Here is a 22,348-nt window from a genome sequence, read left to right as displayed (position 1 = left end):
AAGTTGTGGTGAGTGTTGTTGCCATGTGAGGAGGGCCTTCCAACCTTGATAATGGATCATTTAATCACCAAAATAAACATTTTTATACAAAGGCCTCTTTACTGTCTAGTCATGGTTCCCATCTCCTATCTCTGCTATGTGGACAGTGTTATCATATATAAGGGTTGTGGGGTGAAGGGTCAGGGTTGCTTAAATTAGAATGTGTGTGTGTGAGTGTGTGGGAGGCAGGGCTGTGTAAACTTGTGGTTAATGATTGCTGGTGGTCAGATGATCAGAGAGGAGAGAGGAGAGACTCGGGAGTGTGTGTGTGTGTGACAGCAGTCAGAGTGGTCTATGTGTGTGTGGATCAGGTCGTTTTAGAGTTAGTCGGCCTGTATGTGTTATTGCGTGTGTGGATCAAAGTGTGCATTTGTCTGTGTGTGTGTGTAGTCATGTCTGAGAAGTTAGTGTGTGTGGCTGACTATGAGTCTATGGCCAAGAGAGTTCTACCAAAAGCTGTGTTTGACTACTACTGCTCTGGAGCCGACCAGCAAGAGACCTTGGCAGATAACACTGCTGCTTTCTCCAGGTAACTAGCACATACACTAGCCTATGCAGAGACGCCAGAAAACGCTAACATCCGGTTTTCAGGGATACAGTATTTTCGACCTAACTTCCGTTTCCCCTGAAAAACGGAAGTGGGAACTTTTTACGGCTGCAACGTTAAGTTACACATACACACACTGCTGTTTTCTCCAGGTAACATGAACGCGCACATTCTCTCCTGTAACAACTCTTGCAATGGGAAGAATCAAACCAAGTTGTAACATTGCAACCAGACAACAAGGTTTCATACAACACTACTGTAGAATACTGCAGCTCACACACCGTTTACTTAAGATCTGCGTACATTATGTTCTCCCTCACCATCTCATGGAATATGTCAGTGAGGTGAGTTACAGTGAGGGAAATAACTATTTGATCCCCTGCTGATTTTGTACGTTTGCCCACTGACAAAGACAGGATCAGTCTATAATTTTAATGGTAGGTTTATTTGAACAGTGAGAGAGAGAATAACAACAACAAAATCCAGAAAAACACATGTCAAAAATGTTATAAATTGATTTGCATTTTAATGAGGGAAATAAGTATTTGACCCCTCTGCAAAACATGACTTAGTACTTGGTGGCAAAACCCTTGTTGGCAATCACAGAGGTCAAGACGTTTCTTGTAGTTGGCCACCAGGTTTGCACACATCTCAGGAGGGATTTTGTTCCACTCCTCTTTGCAGATCTTCTCCAAGTCATTAAGGTTTCGAACCTGACGTTTGGCAACTCAAACCTTCAGCTCCCTTCACAGATTTTCTATGGGATTAAGGTCTGGAGACTGGCTAGGCCACTCCAGGACCTTAATGTGCTTATTCTTGAGCCACTCCTTTGTTGCCTTGGCCGTGTGTTTTGGGTCATTGTCATGCTGGAATACCCATCCACGACCCATTTTCAATGCCCTGGCTGAGGGAAGGAGGTTCTCACCCAAGATTTGACAGTACATGGCGCCGTCCATCGTCCCTTTGATGTGGTGAAGTTGTCCTGTCCCCTTAGCAGAAAAACACCCCCAAAGCATAATGTTTCCACCTCCATGTTTGACGGTGGGGATGGTGTTCTTGGGGTCATAGGCAGCATTCCTCCTCCTCCAAACACGGCGAGTTGAGTTGATGCCAAAGAGCTCGATTTTGGTCTCATCTGACCACAACACTTCCACCCAGTTCTCCTCTGAATCATTCAGATGTTCATTGGCAAACTTCAGACGGGCCTGTATATGTGCTTTCTTGAGCAGGGGGACCTTGCGGGCGCTGCAGGATTTCAGTCCTTCATGGCGTAGTGTGTTACCAATTGTTTTCTTGGTGACTATGGTCCCAGCTGCCTTGAGATCATTGACAAGATCCTCCTGTGTAGTTCTGGGCTGATTCCTCACCATTCTCATGATCATTGCAACTCCACAAGGTGAGATCTTGCATGGAGCCCTAGGCCGAGGGAGATTGACAGTTCTTTTGTGTTTCTTCCATTTGAGAATAATCGCACCAACTGTTGTCACCTTCTCACCAAGCTGCTTGGCGATGGTCTTGTAGCCCATTCCAGCCTTATGTAGGTCTACAATCTTGTCCCTGACATCCTTGGAGAGCTCTTTGGTCTTGGCCATGGTGGAGAGTTTGGAATCTGATTGATTGCTTCTGTGGACAGGTGTCTTTTATACAGGTAACAAGCTGAGATTAGGAGCACTCCCTTTAAGAGTGTGCTCCTAATCTCAGCTCGTTACCTGTATAAAATACTCCTGGGAGCCAGAAATCTTTCTGATTGAGAGGGGGTCAAATACTTATTTCCCTCATTAAAATGCAAATCAATTTATAACATTTTTGACATGCGTTTTTCTGGATTTTGTTGTTGTTATTCTGTCTCTCACTGTTCAAATAAACCTACCATTAAAATTATAGACTGATCCTGTCTTTGTCAGTGGGCAAACGTACAAAATCAGCAGGGGATCAAATACTCTTTTCCCTCACTGTAAGTTTTTTTTGGGGTGTTTCAGTGCTGTTCACTGTTTTTTTTCCAGCTGTTTTAGACAGACAATTTCCTAGAAACCACCACAGTAGTTTAATAATTGACTCACCACCTCACTTCAACTCAAAGTCCTGTTCAACGTCTGACACAGCACTGGCTTACACCAGATCACTTCTCTGTGTGTGCGTGTATAGGTGGCATTTGCTCCCTAGGGTACTGAGGGATGTGTCCAGTGTGGATCTGAGTGTTCGTGTGTTAGGTCAGCGAATCAGCATGCCTGTGTGTGTCGGGGCAACCGCCATGCAGAGGATGGCCCACCCTGACGGAGAGACCGCCACCGCCAGAGGTACACACACACACACGGCTGCTTCTAGCCTCTTGTGTATACTGTATGTGTGTAATAAAGCTCCATCTCCCAGCAACCCGAGCGGCGGGGACGGGGATGATGCTGAGTTCCTGGGCCACCTCCACCATAGAGGAAGTGAGGTCATCAGCTGGCAACGGCCTGCTCTGGATGCAGGTGGAGTACCGCTAGATATAGGTTTTGATTACATCACAGTTAACATCACTGGTCTGGTGAACATCTATGACGTATATGTAATCTGTACAGCTGTACATCTATAAGGACCGCGACCTCACCCTGTCATTGGTGCGCCGGGCTGAAGAGGCGGGGTATAAGGCCATCTTTGTTACCGTGGATACGCCCTACCTCGGAAAGAGACGAGATGACGTGCGCAACCGCTTTAAACTTCCCCCTCACCTGAAGTAGGAACCAAAAACACACTCATCACCTCACCATATTTACAGACACACACAAATGCTTCATCAAATAATCTATTGTTTAAACGTACCTCTTATTTTGGTGTTTGTGTTGTGTGCGCGTGTAGGATGACTAACTTTGGTTCGGCAGAGCTGGCGTTCTCCAGTGCTGAGGGTTATGGTGAGGACAGTGGACTGGCTGTGTATGTCGCTCAGGCTATCGACCCTACTCTCTGCTGGGAACACATTGCTTGGCTGAAGAAAAACACACACCTCCCTGTGGTCGTCAAAGGTGTCCTGAGAGGTGACACACAACACACAGTACACACCACATAATGATAAGGCGGGTTTAAGTTTCATGGCAGAGAAGTCGTAACATGTCTATACATCTATCACTCTACATCTCCCCTTCTTCCCTCCCCTTCAGCTGAGGATGCGTCAGAAGCACTTAACCACGGTGTAGATGGGATCCTGGTGTCTAACCATGGAGCAAGGCAGCTAGACGGGGTCCCAGCTACAGTGAGGGAGCCCAACACACACACACTCTTCAGTAATGTTTCATTTCTTGGCCTGTGACGTGTGTTATGTGTCTGTGTGTAGCTGGATGTGCTGTCTGAGGTGGTGTCAGCAGTAGCAGGGAGGTGTGAGGTGTACCTGGACGGAGGGGTGCGGAGGGGGACAGACGTCCTGAAGGCCTTAGCTCTGGGGGCTACCGCTGTCTTCCTCGGACGACCTGTACTCTGGGGGCTCGCCTGCCAGGTACGACTGTGTGTGTGTGCAAATAATGCCCATTGCAATGACTGTGGGGTTGTTTTACCTACTGCTAAATAACTAAAATGTCAAAACATGTGTTTGCAGGGGGAGCAGGGTGTCAGCGATGTTCTGGAGCTCATGAGAGATGAGCTACACCTGGCGATGGCCCTGGCAGGTAACCATGGTGACCACTATCCATGGCTAATTAACCTACTCTGGCCCCTTCCTCACCTCCTCTCATTGCCTTTCCTCCTTGTCTACTAATTCTCGCCCTCAGTTCAGAGGTAAAGGTTGAACCGTGTGTTTTCTGTCTGCAGGATGTTGTTCGCTGGTGGAGGTTAACAGATCCCTCGTCAGAAGACCTGAATTCACCTCCAGAATCTGAAGAATCTGATACACACACAAATTGAGTTTGAAGTCACCAGCCATGTAACACCTGGATGAATGAATTTAATCAATTAGTCAAGCGTAGTGATTCTCACTGCTTTTCGATCGTTTCCAAAGCACCACGAATCGGATGTAAAGTACTCATGACTGTCCGAAATGACAATCGCCACCTGATATAAATTTGAAGCCTCATTAAATAGTTTATTTCCAATTTTACTGGTGTTGGGGTTTTACTAGCCTTGCGCTTCCAAATCTCATCTCCCTGAAGTCTCGGCTTATGAGACTAGGGTTTGACTAACTCTGCTGTATTGACAAAGTCACCAAGCTAGGAGACAGAACTAATAGCAAATTACCAATAGTCAATCTGATAAAACAGCTGCAGTGACTTCAGTAGACCAGCAGGTGTCACCAACACAGCTTTGACACAAACATTTTTGGTACAATTGGTTGTAATGTTGAAAACCTTGGAAAGCTTTGTTTCCACATTACACACGCGCTTAAATTTCCCACCTCACACACTCTTGCAGAATCCTGATCCTCTTTACAGACCATACTAGAAATCTAAACAAGGAGTTGACTTACACACAGCGAGAGGCTATCAGAGCAGGTTCATGGTTCAATCACATTATTCATCAGATACAAAACTGTCAATCTGACAGAATGGTTCCCATGGCAATACTGGGTTAATAAACACACGCTCACAAGAGTTCATTTTTGAGTTTTTACACAAGAATGGGTGTGTTCAACTTGAGTCCTCAGGCGGACCGGTGGGTGCATCAAGTGTTTTATGTTGCAACGGTTACTTGGTGTTGCGGAGTTCAGTTGCCATGGTTACTTGGTGCTGTTGAGTACTGCGAGAGTCTTCATGCCGTAGTGATAGTAGCTGTAGCCTGACACAGTCGTCGTTATTGCTGTGATATACCTGCACAAACAGACAGTATTACCAACATGCAGAACAGAAACAAATGTACCATTTAGATTTCCAGTGTGTAGTCTGCAGAAACAGACTGGCTATGGTTTGTGTCTTACCATAGGGTCTGCAGGAGCGGACTGTCTGTGAAGTGAAAGACGGGTGAGGCCAACGATGCTGCTACCAGGAAGAGCTGAATCGCTGTGTTCACCTGCATGCATGCACGTACGCACACAACACACGATTAACCAACTAGACAAATGAACGAGGACTGTTGTTTACTTGTGTATGACGTTGTGCATGGGTGTGTTTCCCCTATTTTTCCTTCCTACATTTTCAGTGATGGCCACGATTTAGCAGCGGCTGGTGCGCCACTGCTAAATGCATATAGGGGAAACACTGGTGTGTGTGAGGTACAGAGACTTACCTTGCTGAGGGTGGTGGGTTTGAGCTGCGCTGTGGTGTAGCAGGGGTTAAAAAACTTACTGATAGTCACCTGGAGAGCGAGAAGGAAAGAAATTGAGAAGGAGAGAGGACGAGGAAGATAATTATTATGTAGTATAAACAGAGCAACACCACAGATCTAAATGTAACACAGTACTGGATACACTCCCATCCATCTCCTTGTTCCTGTATCCTGACCGATGGACCATAGTGTCCGTGACTTACAGGAGGTGGGACAGTCTTGTATCTGACGTAGAAAACTGCAGCAATCAGACCAACGTCTCTGGCAATCACCAACGCTGTTAGGGGAGCTGAGAACACACACACGGTCAGAAGAGCTGGAAGAGCACAAAATGAACTACTAATTCATTGGTTTTCTCATGGTCCTTCTCCCTCTGACGATTGTGTGGACATTGATTGGGATTATTAGCACCATAAGATTTATTTGAATATTGCAGCAAGGAAGGACTTATATTTCAACACACACCCGCAACACTTACAGACCTGGGATGAGCTGAGCGTAGGTGAGACTGATGTAGAGAACGCTGATGAGGATCTTATCAGCCAATGGGTCGAGAGCACTGCCCAACGCAGACTTCTGACTGGCCCAGTTGCGGGCTATATAACCATCCAGCTACAGAGACAACACTCAGGGTTACCAGAGGGTGTAGTGTAGTATAGTGGTGGTGGTGTGTGTTTATTGTTTTTACTTAAAATCAAAGTATTTACAAGGTGTGTGTGCAGGCAGGCGTGCATACCACGTCAGTAAATCCAGCCAAAGCGAACAGTCCCAGAGAGAGGTGAAAATGTTGCTCAGTGATCAGAACTCCCAGGACTGGAGCCAGTGCGATGCGACACACACACAGCAGGTTGGGGATGGTCCACGGATTCTCATACTGGAAGACAGACAGACGTTTTTTTTTTTTTTTCTTCCATTTAGCAGACGCAGAGCGACTTACAGTTAGTGAGTGCATACATTTTTCATACTGGCCCCCCGTGGGAATCGAACCCACAACCCTGGCGTTGCAAGCGCCATGCTCTACTAACTGAGCTACATGAGGCCTAAAGAGCTAAAGTTAGAGAACATGTTTAGAAATATTCAGTGCAGGACTGTGCATTGTTGATCTGACTAGAGAATGTGTGGTTCGGTCTGCCTTTATTCATGTCATGACAGGACAAAAGTGAGAGCATGGGAAACCAGCCCTAAAAGTAGGAAAGTGGTCCTCTGTAGCTCAGCTGGTAGAGCACGGCGCTTGTAACGCCAAGGTAGTGGGTTCGATCCCCGGGACCACCCATACACAAAAATGTATGCACGCATGACTGTAAGTCGCTTTGGATAAAAGCGTCTGCTAAATGGCATATTATTATTATTATTATTATTATAATAGACTCAGCAATATGGCATCATTTAGCCTACAGCGGGGCAACTTCTTCCTCACAGACAGACATCAACAACAATGAATCTGCCAAGACTACTACTTGTCTTACCACACACCCACAACACTTACCAATTCTTTAAACTTGAACAGCCCTTGGCCAGGATCGGGTGGTCTGTCAGCTGGCTGGGTGGTTTCCTTCAGATCCTCTCCAGGTGTGCTGTCGGCTCCAGGTGTGCTGTCCCGGGGTTTTCCACTACATTGACCTCTCCAGCCTAGAGGTGCACCAAACCTCACCGGGCACAACCTCAGCCCCAGGAGGACATGAGAGGGCGAGAAGGAGGGGTGCTTCGGATAAAAACTAATGCTGGTTTCGTTACCCTGCATCCTCTCGTGAACTCTCCGGCGACAGTATCGGGTGACGCTTTCGGTGGGACCCTTCAGCGCGTGGCCGGTAACCTCTGGGGTCGATAGGATTGGGATATTCGTGTCCTGTGGGGTGTGTGTGTCAGATTGTGTGTAGCTGGACCACTGGGCGACAGAGAATATTCTGTTTTTGAGTCTTTGCAGCCACTTCAGCTCTGCCCTCACACACACACCTGTCTGCTGCCGCCATGACGCAGTTGACCGAAACACACTTCTCATCGCACAGCGCGTTACATTAACTAGGTGCCCTCGCGCACACACCGCGAAGTTATTTTTACAAACCGACAAGAAAAGCATCGCAAACCGCGAACAAGACGCGACTTACAAACTAACCTAATCTACCTCTTCACACATATCCTGCTGTTTATAACACCCTCTTACCGGTTCATATTTTTCCCGTTTCCTTATTATCCAACCAGCAACTCTAGCCGATCAATCCGACGTGGTCCATGTTTTCTGCCGTATTCCGCGAGTTTTACGACGACGTCGTGTTGGTGGATGTCGCTTCAAAAAAAACAGTTAACTAGCTGTGATAGTTTGGGTTACTAAAATCCGAGTATGCAGGACGTGTAACCAGCTAGCTAGAGGTAAAAGAGCTTGATGGTTCAGAATGCATCATATGCTACCCTGCCTCCTTTTCTGTGCAAAGGTTAACTATTTCACGCCTGCGCACTCAGCGAAATCCTTGAACCAAAGACACTTGTGCCACAGCTGAACAAACAGCGCCACACAGTGGCCTCTCTGCGCAGCTGCAAAGAGTCCTGTTCCTAATATTTTCAACATCTACTTTATTTTACTAAAATGTTCGTAATATTTGTAGCTGATTTATTTTACCACACACAGTCTCGAGTATACAGGTACATTAATGTCATAAGTGTACAAGCGTGTCAAATATGACCCACGTAGCACAAAACGTTCCTGTACTTCGATTGGGAAAGGTTGTATATTGGTGTTGCAAAAACAAACGTTGTAACAACGTTCTCTCAACATTCCTAAATAAACGTATAAGAATAAATGTATTTGAAACATATTCCAACGTTGCCAATACATTTGAGTCATTTAGAAGACGCTGTTATCCAGAGCGACTTAGTTAGTGAGTGCATACATTATTTTTTATTTTTCATACTGGCCCCCCGTGGGAATCGAACACACAACCCTGGCGTTGCAAACGCCATGCTCTACCAACTGAGCTACATCCCTGCCGGCCATTCCCTCCCCTACCCTGGACCAATTGTGCGCCGCCAATAGGTTGAGATTTGGTACTGTTTGACAGGTATGAAAGGGAACTCTTGGTCAACGTTTCTAAATGTTGTCAGGAGGTTCAAAATGAACGTTTCAAAATAAATGTATTTGAAACCTATTCCAACGTAGCTAATAGGTTGGGATTTGGTACTGTTTGACACGTACGAGAAGGAACTATTGGCCAACGTTTATAAACGTTGTCAGTAGGTTTAAAAATGAACTTTTGCTTGCACTCCCATTGGCATAGAAACACACAGTTCCATCAACTTGTTTGCGGAATGCCGACATGCGCGCAGATAAGACGCTCTTTTCTAACTCACTTAAGTGAATTCACTGCAGTAACGTCGTCGGGTCACTTGGTAATTTTTATATGTAATAACATGTAACATTAGCTTTTAATTATGTAATCAGTGTTGATGTTAGATGATTAAACAACTGAATGCCTGGAGTTAGCTAGCTAACATTAAGTTAAGTAAGTTAACGTTTTAGTACAAGGTAACGTTAGCTTACCTAACTCAGTTGACTCTGTGGTGTCCGAGACAACGATGCTGATTTATGCTGTGATGATAAGAATTCCGCTGACGCTGTACTTTGATTATAAAGGTTTATTGTATCAAAGAATTCCAGCGTCAATTTACAGACATCTGCAGATATCTGGAGAATAACCGGACCCAAATCTCTGCTATGTTATTCCTCCCCGTCCTTTGTTCAAAACATGGTATTTATATCCTATGTAACATAAGATGGGTGGTTTTTGACAGACCAATCCCCGGGTTCCACATATCTCCAAATGTCCTCTATTCCAAGAAGCCTATGTAGTAATGCTTTCCAGATGTTTCAGCAAAGCAGAGTAGAGTTCATCCATTACACCATTTGCAAATGTCAGCAAAATCATAGACCCTCAGACACTATAACTCCCTTACTGTAACGTTAGCTAAGTTGACTAACGTTAGAGTAAACTAGGCTTATTAACACAAGCTTTACCGTTCTGCTAGTTAACCAGCCAGCTGACCAGCCGTAACCTTACGTTACCCCCTTGCCTTGTGTTCTTCGGATCATCATTCTCCTTTTGCCAAGTAAGTTACTACTGCTTCGGATTCCTCAAACCAAGCCCCGGGTGTGTTCGCTGACACTGACACAAATGTTCCAATGTAACTTAGATCAAGTTACCTTGCGTTGAAACATGGCAATCTATGTTTTCTGTCTACAGTTACAGCTTGCCAACCAGCCAGTCAACGAACCAGCTGTAGCCCTTGGTAACTTACTATTCGTAAGTCTTCCTCCTCCTCCAGCCAGCTAACGTAAGGCGATTGATTAACTAAATTAGTGAAATTAATTAACCCACCCAATTACTCAACTAAGCACCCATAGCCACTGTGTATATATATTAATGACACGACCAATACATTCATTTCAGGATATAATGGATAGAGCATGGTGAAGGCCTTCCCAGTAAACTATATGCATCAGGCTTGTCTGGGTGTCACAAAGAAGTTGATTCTGACTTGGATGCATGGAAAGAGGGAAACAAGAATGTCTAGGGGTCCTATTGCAAATATCAGTACCTGCATGTTGGAGCTGAAACCGGCAGTGCCCAACATCTTTGCTCGTAAGCCTAGGAGTCTAGATGAAATCGAAAGATGGAAAGCCACTGAATTCCGCCAATTCATGCTGTACAGTCGTGGTCAAAAGTTGAGAATGACACAAGTATTGGTCTTCACAAAGTTTGCTGCTTCAGTGTTTTTAGATATTTGTCAGATGTTTCTATGATATACTGAAGTATAATTACAAGCATTCCATAAGTGTCAAAGGCTTTTTTTGAAAATTACATTAAGTTTATGCAAAGAGTCAATATTTGCAGTGTTGATCCTTCTTTTTCAAGACCTCTGCAATCCGCCCTGGCATGCTGTCAATTAACTTCTGGGCCACATCATGACTGATGGCAGCCCATTCTTGCATAATCAATGCTTGGAGTTTGTCAGAATTTGTGGGTTTTGGTTTGTCTACCCGCCTCTTGAGGATTGACCACAAGTTCTCAATGGGATTAAAGTCTGGGGAGTTTCCTGGCCATGGACCCAAAATGTCAATGTTTTGTTCCCTGAGCCACTTAGTTATCACTTTTGCCTTACGGCAAGGTGCTCCATCATGCTGGAAAAGGCATTGTTCGTCACCAAACTGTTCTTGGATGGTTGGGAGAAGTTGCTCTCGGAGGATGTGTTGGTACCATTCTTTATTCATGGCTGTGTTCTTAGGCAAAATTGTGAGTGAGCCCACTCCCTTGGCTGAGAAGCAACCCCACACATGAATGGTCTCAGGATGCTTTACTGTTGGCATGACACAGGACTGATGGTAGCGCTCACCTTGTCTTCTCCGGACAAGCTTTTTTCCAGATGCCCCAAACAATCGGAAAGGGGATTCATCAGAGAAAATGACTTTAGCCCAGTCCTCAGCTGTCCAATCCCTGTACCTTTTGCAGAATATCAGTCTGTCCCTGATGTTTTTCCTGGAGAGAAGTGGCTTCCTCGCTGCCCTTCTTGACACCAGGCCATCCTCCAAAAGTCTTTGCCTCAATGTGCGTGCAGATGCACTCACACCTGCCTGCTGCCATTCCTGAGCAAGCTCTGCACTGGTGGTGCCCCGATCCCGCAGCTGATTCAACTTTAGGAGACGGTCCTGGCGCTTGCTGGACTTTCTTGGGCGCCCTGAAGCCTTCTTCACAACAATTGAACCTCTCTCCTAGAAGTACTTGATGATCCGATAAATGGTTGATTTAGGTCCAATCTTACTAGCAGCAATATCCTTGCCCGTGAAGCCCTTTTTGTGCAAGCAATGATGACCCCTTCACTTTTTCAACATTTTTAAGTTACAGCCTTATTCTAAAATGGATTAAATACATTTTCTTTCCTCAATCTACACACAATACCCCATAAAAATATTTGACTTTTTTTTTTTTTTTTTGGGGGGGTGGGGTGGATCAGCTTAATATTGCAGATATATTGTATCTTCTATCAATGTAATTGTCTGCATCACTTCCAATCCCCCATGTTTTTTATATATATACTCCCCTTTATTACTTTTCAACCCCGCCATCCTTTCCCTACTTGGAGTAAATTAGTGAACAAAAATGCCCAGGCCTCTACTTCCGGTCTATACTTACTATCTACACCTTATGGACAGAGTTAATTTTACAATAATTCTATTATATATATATATATATATTAATTTTTGCTCCTGAACTTCTTCTACTCTCAACCTCTCCGATCATTTTCATGATGTCCATCCGGTTTGCTTCTATATGCCATATCTTTCTAACTGTGCTCTTTCCCAAAAGCTCCCAACATACAACCTATATACTTATTATGGACACAGTATGCTTACATTATTAGCTATCTTTGTTATTATTTGTTGTTATTTGTTATTAGTCCCATCCTTCAACTCTATTCAATACCTCCCATCTATCTCTTAACACCATCCATATAGAATTTCTATTTGCCATATATATTTCAACCGTACTGTGATGTTTTACAAAAGTTCTGAACCTTTCTATTCTCATTGCTTCTACAGATTGTGAATTAAAAATAAACATTTTTGTTAAAAGTATTATTCTATTATTGATTGATTGACTATGACTTTTCAGATCACCCAGTAATGCTATCTGCAAGGTTAGCTCCAGGTAAATATTGCAATCCTTTAGCCATTCCTGGACCTGTGTCCAAAAACAAGCTACAAATGGACAGAACCAAAACAAATGATCTAATGATTCTGTCTCTTCACAGCAAAATCTGCAGAGGTGGGAAGATTGTATCCCCCATATAAATAACATTCTATTGGTAGCAAGAATTTTGTATAATAATTTAAATTGAAAGATTCTAATTTTTGAATCCGGTGTCATTTTGCGTGTTAGTTCATAAACACTATGCCATGGGATCGGTACGTCAAAGATCTCTTCCCAACTATTTTGCAATCTATATGGGACGGCTGTCAATCCTTTGGTCCTTAAGTGAAACTGATATACTTTTTTATTTATCACAGTTTTCCTTAACCAATTATATTATTTAATGCAAGGCCGACAGACAAGTTCCTTACTTTCTCCCCCTTCCACTTTCCTCTTCCACTTTTGCGGTAAGGCTGCAATTATTTGGTTGTAATTTTGGGTAGAGCAGACATTTCCATATGTTTTTGTTAGCTGCATGTGCGACATAACTCCACCAGTCCTACCGATGATATCATTTACGAAGATTATACCTTTTTTAAACATTCTGTCAAAAAATAAAGGTTTTTTGTCAATTAGTATATTTGAATTTAACCACAATATTTGTTGCATTATTTGTTCTGTAGTTTCTGGAGGATTAAATTGAAATTGCAACCAACTTTCTATGGCTTGTTTTAGAAATAGTGATATTTGGGAGATGATTTCCTTTTCAAATAACTTCAAAAGACCTTTCTTGAACATTGTGTGAAACAATCTTACTAATTTGCTTGAGAACCAGTTCGGATTTAAGTATAACTTTTGTATGACTGAAGCTTTTAGTGATAGGTCTAATGCTTTAATATTTAATCATTTCTGTCCTCCGAATTCATATTCATTATATAAATATGCCCTTTTAATTTTGTCTGGCTTGCCGTTCCAAATAAAATTGAATATTTTTTTCTCATATAATTTAAAAAACTGTTCGCTAGGCGTAGGCAAGACCATAAGCAAATAGGTAAACTGGGATAATACTAAAGAGTTAATCAGGGTGATTTTTCCACAAATTGACAGGTATTTTCCTTTCCATGGTAGTTAGATCTTATCTATTTTTGCTAACTTTCTATTAAAATGTATTGAAGTGAGATCATTTATTTCCTTTGGGATATGTATTCCGATATATATCCACATCACCATCAGACCATTTTATTGGTAAACTACATGGTAATGTAAAAATTGTATTTTTTAGTGATCCAATACGTAATATAGTACATTTGTCATAATTTGGTTGTAATCCAGAGAGGTTAGAAAATGTTACTAGCAGCAATATCCTTGCCTGTGAAGCCCTTTTTGTGCAAGCAATGATGGCCCCTTCACTTTTTCTACATTTTTAAGTTACAGCCTTATTCTAAAATTGATTAAATACATTTTCTTTCCTCAATCTACACACAATACCCCATAAAAACATTTGACATTTTTGCAAATGTATTACAAATTAAAAAACATACCTTATTTACACAAGTATTCAGACCCTTTGCTATGAGACTCGTAATTCAGCTCAGGTGCATCCTGTTTCCATTTATCATCCTTGAGATGTTTCTACAACTTGATTGGAGTCCACCTGTGCTAAATTCAATTGATTGGACATGATTTGGAAAGGCACACACCTGTCTATATAAGGTCCCACAGTTGACAGTGCATGTCAGAGCAAAAACCAAGCCATGAGGTCGAAGGAATTGTCCGTAGAGCTCCGAGACAGGATTGTGTCGAGGCACAAATTTGGGGAAGGGTACCAAAACATTTCTGCAGCATTGAATGTCCCCAAGAACACAGTGGCCTCCATAAATGGAAGGCGTTTGGAACCACCAAGACTCTTCCTAGAGCAGCCAAACTGACCAATCGGGGGAGAAGGGCCTTGGTCAGGGAGGTGACCAAAACCCGATGGTCACTCTGACAGAGCTCCAGAGTTCCTCTGTGGAGATGGGAGAACCTTCCAGAAAGACAACCATCTCTGCAGCACTCCACCAATCTAGCCTTTATGGTAGAGTGGCCAGACAGAAGCCACTCAGTAAAAGGCACATGACAGCCCACTTGGAGTTTGCCAAATGGCACCTAAAGGACTCTCAGACCATGAGAAACAAGATTCTCTGGTTTGATGAAACCAAGATTGAACTATTTGGCCTGAATGCCAAGCGTCACGTCTGGAGGAAACCAGGCACAGCTCATCATCTGGCCAATACCATCCCTACGGTGAAGCGTGGTGGCAGCATCATGCTGTGGGGATGTTTTTCAGCAGCAGGGACTGAGAGACTAGTCAGGATCGAGGGAAAGACGAACGGAGAAAAGTACAGAGAGAACCTTGATGAAAACCTGCTCCAGAGCGCTCAGGACCTCAGACTGGGGCGACGGTTCACCTTCTAACAAGACAACAACCCTAAGCACACAGCCAAGACAACACAGGAGAGGCTTCGGGACAAGTCTCAATGTCCTTGAGTGGCCCAGCCAGAGCCCGGACTTGAACCCGATCGAATATCTCTGGAGAGACCTGAAAATAGCTGTGCAGCAACGCTCCCCATCCAACCTGACAGAGCTTAAGAGGATCTGCAGAGAAGAATGGGAGAAACTCCCCAAATACATTTACATTTTAGTCATTTATCAGACGCTCTTATCCAGAGCGACTTACAGTTAGTGAGTGCATACATTTTTTCATACTGGCCCCCCGTGGGAAACGAACCCACAACCCTGGCGTTGCAAGTGCCATGCTCTACCAACTGAGCTACACGGGGCCACGTACAGGTGTGCCAAGCTTGTAGCGTCATACCCAAGAAGACTCGAGGCTGTAATCGCTGCCAAAGGTGCTTCAACAAAGTACTGAGTAAAGGGTCTGAATACTTATGTAAATGTGATATCAGTTTTTTTTGCAAAAAAAATCTAAAAACCTGTTTTTGCTTTTATTATGGGGTATTGTGTGTAGATTGAGTCGAAAAAACGAATCGATTTTAGAATAAGGCTGTAACGTAACAAAATGTGGAAAAAGTGAAGGGGTCTGAATACTTTCCGAATGCACTGTATATCTCGGTAGTTAACTATAATAATTATTTTATTTGTTAAAAAAATTGGGGGGGTTAACTATTTAGTTATTAGCACGTATTAATGTCATTGTCATGTCCGATGTCCTAATAACTTTCCACCGGCACTCGAGTGCGTTAATAAACCAATGCTAAATATTCCCATTGTAAAACCGCCTCTCCAGCACTCAATATTGGGAGCTGAGAAATAAATCGGACACCTTTGAAAGCTGTGTTTCCCCTCTATTCAACACTGGCCATGTCATTTGGACAGCCTTAAAATACATTCTTAGAAATAACTCCCAATGCTGTAATAGATCTCCTCTGAAACCTGAATATTTTAGCCTTACAAGTTATAAATAAACATGTCTTAGTTAGTTACCTTGCTTTGAAGTTGCTTACTTTAGCCATTTGATCCCTGATTCATTGAATGAGGAAATGTTTTGGGCATGTTTAATTGTAATGTTGAAATATTTCATAGGCTATGAAGGTTGGCCAACCATCCTCCATGAGAGCCTTAAAGGGCCAGTGTTGTATTTTGAGAAAGGCTTGAATATGCAAAGAAGCCAATAGGTAGAGGGTAGCCTACATTTTTGTCTGATTCTCTGTATGATAATAGACCTAAGAATGATCAATGTTATTTTGTAAAGTGGTTCCTTGCGTCATACAACACAATTTTCACTTACCTTTTAGGCCCATTGTGTTTCAGACTGGGGGGATCAAATGGCTATAGTTAGCAAGTGAAAAAACAAAAAGGTAATGTCAAGGCCTGGTGTGGGTTACCTGTATCATCTGGCTCTTCCCCAGTCCAGGGTCTCCCACCACCAGTATATGAAGGTCTCCTCGGATGGGGATCCTGTTCTTATCATCAGCATGCTTCTGACTGCCTCCAAACAACGCTAAAGACCTGCTTTTTTATTTATATGTTATGTTTTTTTTCTCTCCACAATTTCGTGGTATCCGATTGTCTTGTTCCATCGCTGCAACTCCCGTACGGACACCGGAGAGGCGAAGGTCGAGAGCCGTGCGTCCTCCGAAACACAACCAAGCCGCTTAACCCGGAAGCCAGCCGCACCAATGTGTCGGAGGAAACACCGTACACCTGGCGACCGTGTCATCATGCACTGTGGGACAAGAACATCCCTGCCGGCCAAACCCTCCCCTAACCTGGACGACGCTGGGCCAATTGTGCGTCGCCCCATGGGTCTCCGGGTCGCGGCCGGCTGCGACAGAGCCTTGACTCAAACCAAGATCTCTAGTGGCACCACTGCGCCACTCGGGAGGCTAAGGACCTGCTTTTACTAGCTACGCACACTTTTTATAAAAAATATATTCAGCCCAGCTAAAACATAGCCACAGCTCAGCTGAAACATTGCCAATGGAAAGCAGGCTTACTCACCAGGTGGCCATAAATGGCTGGACACAAGGAGCTGAAAGACAGTCACATCAGTCACTCAAAATAGATATCAAAAGCACTCTAGTACAGTAGTAATCACAGAATTATGTTTGATTGTGTCTTACTGTGTGTGTCTCTTACTGTACGATGAGCTTCAGTAGGTCAGTTTGGCTGTGTGTTTCCTGGATGGCGTACAGCTCCTTCAAAGATAACTCTATCCCTGATGACCTTTCACCTCCAGATGACCCCTGACCTCCAGCCTCCTTCACTTTCGGACATTAGAAACAAACTTTATTGTCCACACAATTTGGAAACACTTCATTGTTTGGCCTTCGACCTCCCAATAACATGAGTAACAACTACAATTACCTTTAGAGTTGCTGACGGAATTGGCTACGATGTAGAACAGGAACATACACTTATCCTTCTTCCCCCTGCTGCCGCCTACACACACACCTCATCAGTGACTCAGACAGTGCCAGTGATGATGAATTCCCAATCACCCTTACCTTCACCTCCACAAGCCTCCACCATGTTGTCAGTGCTGTCCCGAAACCAAGGGGTCACTTGGACATCATTGAGGGGTTAAGCGATTTTTAGAGGCTAGTTAGGGGATAGAATGACCTCTAACTGACCCTTACCTCAGACTAACTCTGTGTGTGTGTCTGACCATTACCTATTTGAGCACTGGGGGAGGGCGTGAGTTTCCTCTCCAGCTATCAAACTCACAATTTATGCTGAAAAGTTACCACTTAGCTAACATTAGCTACCTCACCTGCTACTAGAAGAACAGCTAGCTACTGTAATTGGAAGACAAATGTTGCTACTCACCCGAGTTGCTTGGTTGGAAAGCGAACGTCACTTCTCTGAAGACAAACTTTAAAAATGAATAGATACTTTTGGTTACGCTGCTTTAATAATGAGATATATTGAAAATGTAATAGCTAGCTAACTATATAGTAGTTAACAAAACAACAGTTTCTTTTGATGGTTCTGTTTATGTTTTCAACTTTGGCGCCATTTTTACGCAACTTCCGCACCGCTTCGCAGCAGGATTTTTCAGAAGAACCTCTCAAATCTCAAAAGCATAAAACATACTATGCACCGTTTTGTTTTCGGTCTTGTATGAACAGCTATATAGCGCACTTGTTATAATAGCAAAAATATATAAATGCAGTATGATTCTTACAAATAAGTCGTACTGGATTCAAACTTGTTGCAATTTTCTCCAGCTCGCTAGGTGGCGGTAATGCACCAAGACTGTCTTGAGGGAATCAATAGATAAAGACATACGACCGAGGAGGACTCTCTCATCAGCACCATCTCTCGGAATCCATTCACAGCTGAACGGATTCTGCGGAATATTTGTTTTTACCTTGTCGACGACACACACACAGCCCAAACAGCGATGGATACCTCCGGAAAAGAGAAGGAGGCCATGCAGCTGATGGCCGAAGCCGACAAGAAGGTCAAATCCTCCGGCTCGTTCTTGGGAGGGATGTTCGGGTGAGATGAGATGCATTGGTTCTCATGTAGCCTACGGAGTCACTACACGAGCGCAGATTCACTACTGCATCACGGCAGGGGGATGTGTCGATGCTTCATGACATTGGACACAACAAATCGCGAGTGCATTGGTTAGCTGTATGATGGTTAGGCCTATATTAATGGAAAGGGATTATAAGTATCATTTTGCAGTAGTGAGGGGGAGGATGGCGGTCCTGTTTGTCGCAGTCAGGCCTCTCTGCCTCGGGGAGAAGATGTGCAGTGCTCCGGTCACCTGACAGCGAACTGTCAACATTTACCGTTTAACCACCGGGGTTGTTGCTCATTACCGACGACAGTAGGGCGCTTATTGGTAGTGGCCTATAATATATTCAGCAGAACAGACATGGCTCTCTGACATGTAGAGTAGGGCAGCACTATTCATGAGATATTCTATATACTGAACAAAAATATAAACGCAACATATAAAGTGTTGGTCCCATTTTTCATGAGCTGAAATAAAAGATCACAGACATTTTCCATACACACAAAAAGTGTATTTCTTTCAAATTTTGTGCACAAATTTGTTTACATCCCTGTTAGTGAGCATTTCATTTCTCCTTTGCCAAGACAATCCATCCCCCTGACCAGTGTGGCATGTCAAGAAGCTGATTGAACAGCATGATCATTACACCGGTGCACCTTGTGCTTGGGACAATAAAAGGCCACTCTAAAATGTGCAGTTTTGTCACACTACAAAATGCCACAGATGTCCCATGTTTGAGGGAGTGTGCAATTGGCATGCTGACTGCAGGAATGTCCGTAAGAGCTGTTGCCAGAGAATTTAATGTTCATTTCTCTACCATAAGCCGCCTCTAACGTCGTTTTAGAGAATTTGGCAGTACATCCAACCGGCCTCACAACCGCAGACCACGTGTTACCATGCCAGCCCAGGACCTCTACATCCGGCTTCTTCACCTGCGGGATCGTCTGAGGAGGGGGAGGAGGGGTGCTGAGGAGTATTTCTGTCTCTAATAAAGTGCTTTTGTGGGGAAAAACTCATTCTGATTGGCTGGGCCTGGCTCCCCAGTGGGTGGACCTGGCTCCCAAGTGGGTGGTCCTATGCCCTCCCAGGCCCACCCATGGCTGCGCCCCTGCCCAGTCATGTGAAATCCATAGATTAGGACCTAATTTATTTATTTAAATTGACAAATGTCCTTCTATGAAGTATAACTCAGTAAAATCTTTGAAATTGTTGCATGTTGCGTTTATATTTATGTTCAGCATATATTTGCTTTGGTAGACAACGTTCAGTTTGCGTCCTCCTGAATGAGACCCAGTAGACACAAACACATGTTCTGATGGTGTCCAGGTCTAGAACTCATGTAACTTACAGTGTTGTTAAATGTGTGTGCGTGTGTGTGCGCGCATATGGGTGTATTTCAGGGGAAGTCACCACAAAGTAGAAGATGCATGTGAGATGTATGCCAGAGCAGCCAACATGTTCAAGATGGCCAAGAACTGGACCGGTGGGTCACACACACACGCACACACAGACAAACACACACACACACACTTCTGAAATACTACATACGTTCCATAGATATGATAATTATGTTTTTGTGTTTGTGTGTGTGTAGCTGCTGGTAATGCGTTCTGCCAGGGGGCCCGGCTCCACATGCAGCTGCAGAACAAACTGGACTCAGCCACCAGCTTCGTCGACGCAGGGAACGCTTACAAGAAGGCTGACCCTCAGGGTAGGAACACACTCCAATACATACTAGACTAGAGGGCAAAGCCTCCCTAATAGTAGTCCCTACTAGTAGGTACTGTATGTTTCTGTCTGTGTTCTTTCTCTTTCACTCACTCTGGTAGGAAAACCTAACCTCTCTTACTCCCTGCTCTTTCTTTCTCTATCCACCTTTCTTTTTTTCTCTCCCCCTCTTTCACTCCTCCCTCTCCCCCTCTCCCCTGTAGAGGCTATCAACTGTATAAATGCAGCCATCGATATTTACACTGACATGGTAAGCCTGGTCCAACCCTTGAGCCCTGACCTCTAATTCCAAACCTGTGACCGCTAACCATACCACTCTCATCTTAACCTGCTTCACCCATTTCTATGTGCAATTGTGCATGTACTGTGTGTGAGGGGGCTATATCTTCTAGCCATCAACGGCTGATACCGCCCGATATGAAGGCTGATACAGTATGTATGTTCTAATGATTCTGTATCAGTGTTGTTGCAATCGACAGGTTATTCTCCATCTCTGTACTAATGATCCACGTGTATTACAGGGTAGGTTTACTATCGCAGCCAAACATCACATCACCATCGCAGAGGTGTACGAGTCTGAGCTGGTGGACATAGAGAAGGTACGGAACACACACACTCACATCTAACTCCTTATGAACAATATTTTACGTGTGTGTCTCCTGTTGCCCAGGCGATCGCCCACTATGAGCAGGCAGCCGATTATTATAAAGGGGAGGAGTCCAACAGGTGAGTCTCCAGTGTTCTGTAGTATAAATGAATACTATACTATTCAGTTATGCTACACTCTGCTACTACTATACTGTACTCAAATGCTTTCTCTCTCTCTCTCTCTCCTCTCTCCTCTCTCTCTCTCTCTCTCTCCTCTCTCCTCTCTCTCTCTCTCTCTCTCTCTCTCTCTCTCTATCTCTCTCTCTCTCTCTCTCTCTCTCTCTCTCTCTCTCTCTCTCTCTCTCTCTCTCTCTCTCTCTCTCTCTCTCTCTATCTCTCTCTCTCTCTCTCTCTCTCTCTCTCTCTCTCTCTCTCTCTCTCTCCTCTCTCTCTCTCTCTCTCTCTCTCAGTTCTGCTAACAAGTGTCTGCTGAAGGTGGGCCACTACAGCGCTCAGCTGGAGCAGTATCCGAAAGCCATTGAGATCTACGAGCAGGTGTGTATATGTGTTTGTGTGTGTGTTGCATGCATTTTAAAGCCCTGAAATGTGATCAGCTCTCTCTGAGTGATGTAATGGTGTGTGTGTCAGGTGGCCACCAATACTATGGACAACCCCTTGCTGAAGTATAATGCCAAAGAGTACTTCTTTAAAGCCTCCCTCTGCCACTTCATTGTGGACGAACTCAACGCAAAGGTATTATTATTATTATCATTATTAGTGGTAGTAGTTCTCTTGTTTTGAAGCAAGACACACAGAGTAGACAAATATTCTTCAGATATTCCAACTGAACTGAGGAAGTACCTGTCAATTAGTAATGATTACAAGTGTGTGTTTGTGTGTTTTTACAGCTGGCCATAGAGAAGTATGAGGATATGTTTCCTGCTTTTGCTGACTCCAGAGAGTGCAAGCTGCTGAAGGTAGACACGATGAGCGCCTTTGTGTGTGTGTGTGTTAACGGACTTCACGTTGCTTGTTTAACAGCATAGCTTCCTTCTTCACCAGCCCACAACCATTTCCCTCCCCCTCTCTGTCTCTCTGTAGAAGTTGCTGGATGCCCATGAGGAGCAGAACTGCGAGGCGTTTACTGAAGCTGTTAAAGAGTTTGACTCCATCTCTCGTCTGGACCAATGGCTCACCACCATGCTGCTCCGTATCAAGAAGACCATCCAGGGAGATGCTGGAGACCTCAAATAAAGAGAGATAGAGGGGTGGGTTGGGTGGAGGGATAGAGAAAAGAATGGGTAGGGAGAGAGGATGGAGAGATGAGAGGGATGGAGGAGAGATATAGGGTTAGGGCAGTTGTGTGAAGGGAGACAGGTCTCTATGTGTTTGATGTGTTCTGTGTAAAGAACTCCATGACTCTGTTGCAGTGGTGTAAAAAGTACCCAATTGTCATACTTGAGTCAAAGTAAAGATACCTTAATAGAAAATGACACAAGTAAAAGTGAGTCATAC

The 22,348-nt window shown here is 44.1% G+C and overlaps 3 protein-coding genes across 6 annotated transcripts; 2 read left to right on the top strand and 1 right to left on the bottom strand.

The window, feature by feature from the left end:
• The first annotated feature begins 289 nt into the window (after positions 1-289).
• On the top strand, positions 290-4,652 carry hao1 (hydroxyacid oxidase (glycolate oxidase) 1). Its single transcript, XM_041854980.2, has 9 exons — positions 290-568; positions 2,732-2,883; positions 2,957-3,057; positions 3,148-3,302; positions 3,425-3,600; positions 3,724-3,815; positions 3,897-4,055; positions 4,155-4,224; positions 4,367-4,652. Exons 1-9 carry the CDS (start codon positions 432-434, stop codon positions 4,432-4,434), a joined length of 1,110 nt encoding a protein of 369 aa, XP_041710914.1. The 5' UTR covers positions 290-431; the 3' UTR covers positions 4,435-4,652.
• Positions 4,653-5,143: 491 nt separating this feature from the next.
• On the bottom strand, positions 5,144-8,260 carry crls1 (cardiolipin synthase 1). Its single transcript, XM_041854978.1, has 7 exons — positions 7,299-8,260; positions 6,549-6,686; positions 6,295-6,424; positions 6,016-6,101; positions 5,774-5,842; positions 5,466-5,557; positions 5,144-5,358 (listed from the first exon to the last, which is right to left on the bottom strand). Exons 1-7 carry the CDS (start codon positions 7,887-7,889, stop codon positions 5,268-5,270), a joined length of 1,197 nt encoding a protein of 398 aa, XP_041710912.1. The 5' UTR covers positions 7,890-8,260; the 3' UTR covers positions 5,144-5,267.
• A 10,008-nt stretch (positions 8,261-18,268) lies between these two features.
• On the top strand, positions 18,269-22,345 carry napba (N-ethylmaleimide-sensitive factor attachment protein, beta a). Of its 4 annotated transcripts, XM_041854265.2 has the most exons (11): positions 18,269-18,492; positions 19,918-20,000; positions 20,112-20,228; positions 20,449-20,495; positions 20,767-20,844; positions 20,916-20,971; positions 21,304-21,388; positions 21,482-21,586; positions 21,742-21,810; positions 21,935-22,093; positions 22,147-22,345. In XM_041854265.2, exons 1-10 carry the CDS (start codon positions 18,395-18,397, stop codon positions 22,085-22,087), a joined length of 891 nt encoding a protein of 296 aa, XP_041710199.1. In that variant the 5' UTR covers positions 18,269-18,394; the 3' UTR covers positions 22,088-22,093; positions 22,147-22,345. The 4 variants fall into 4 exon arrangements, with proteins under 4 accessions (XP_041710199.1, XP_041710198.1, XP_041710200.1 ...); XM_041854264.2 differs by having other exon boundaries at positions 21,935-22,345; XM_041854266.1 differs by lacking the exon at positions 22,147-22,345 and having other exon boundaries at positions 21,896-21,968.
• The last annotated feature ends 3 nt before the right edge of the window (positions 22,346-22,348 follow it).

The sequence above is a fragment of the Coregonus clupeaformis genome, chromosome 29 (genome assembly GCF_020615455.1).
Source record: "Coregonus clupeaformis isolate EN_2021a chromosome 29, ASM2061545v1, whole genome shotgun sequence".
Lineage (NCBI taxonomy): Eukaryota > Metazoa > Chordata > Actinopteri > Salmoniformes > Salmonidae > Coregonus > Coregonus clupeaformis.
This window is presented reverse-complemented; position numbering and strand designations above follow the sequence as displayed.

What these genes read in the sequence shown, in the direction of transcription:
- hao1 (XM_041854980.2), top strand. Translation starts at nt 432, where the DNA reads ATGTCTGAGAAGTTAGTGTGTGTGGCTGACTATGAGTCTATGGCCAAG. An exon ending in CGTCAAAGGTGTCCTGAGAG is followed by an intron (nt 3,601 to 3,723) that starts GTGACACACAAC and finishes CCTCCCCTTCAG; the next exon opens with CTGAGGATGCGTCAGAAGCA. An exon ending in TCTGGGGGCTCGCCTGCCAG is followed by an intron (nt 4,056 to 4,154) that starts GTACGACTGTGT and finishes ATGTGTTTGCAG; the next exon opens with GGGGAGCAGGGTGTCAGCGA.
- crls1 (XM_041854978.1), bottom strand. Translation starts at nt 7,889, where the DNA reads ATGCTTTTCTTGTCGGTTTGTAAAAATAACTTCGCGGTGTGTGCGCGA. An exon ending in CTACGCTCAGCTCATCCCAG is followed by an intron (nt 6,102 to 6,294) that starts GTCTGTAAGTGT and finishes GTGTGTTCTCAG; the next exon opens with CTCCCCTAACAGCGTTGGTG. An exon ending in CCGCTCCTGCAGACCCTATG is followed by an intron (nt 5,359 to 5,465) that starts GTAAGACACAAA and finishes CTGTTTGTGCAG; the next exon opens with GTATATCACAGCAATAACGA.
- napba (XM_041854265.2), top strand. Translation starts at nt 18,395, where the DNA reads ATGGATACCTCCGGAAAAGAGAAGGAGGCCATGCAGCTGATGGCCGAA. An exon ending in TTCTTGGGAGGGATGTTCGG is followed by an intron (nt 18,493 to 19,917) that starts GTGAGATGAGAT and finishes GGTGTATTTCAG; the next exon opens with GGGAAGTCACCACAAAGTAG. An exon ending in CCATTGAGATCTACGAGCAG is followed by an intron (nt 21,389 to 21,481) that starts GTGTGTATATGT and finishes TGTGTGTGTCAG; the next exon opens with GTGGCCACCAATACTATGGA.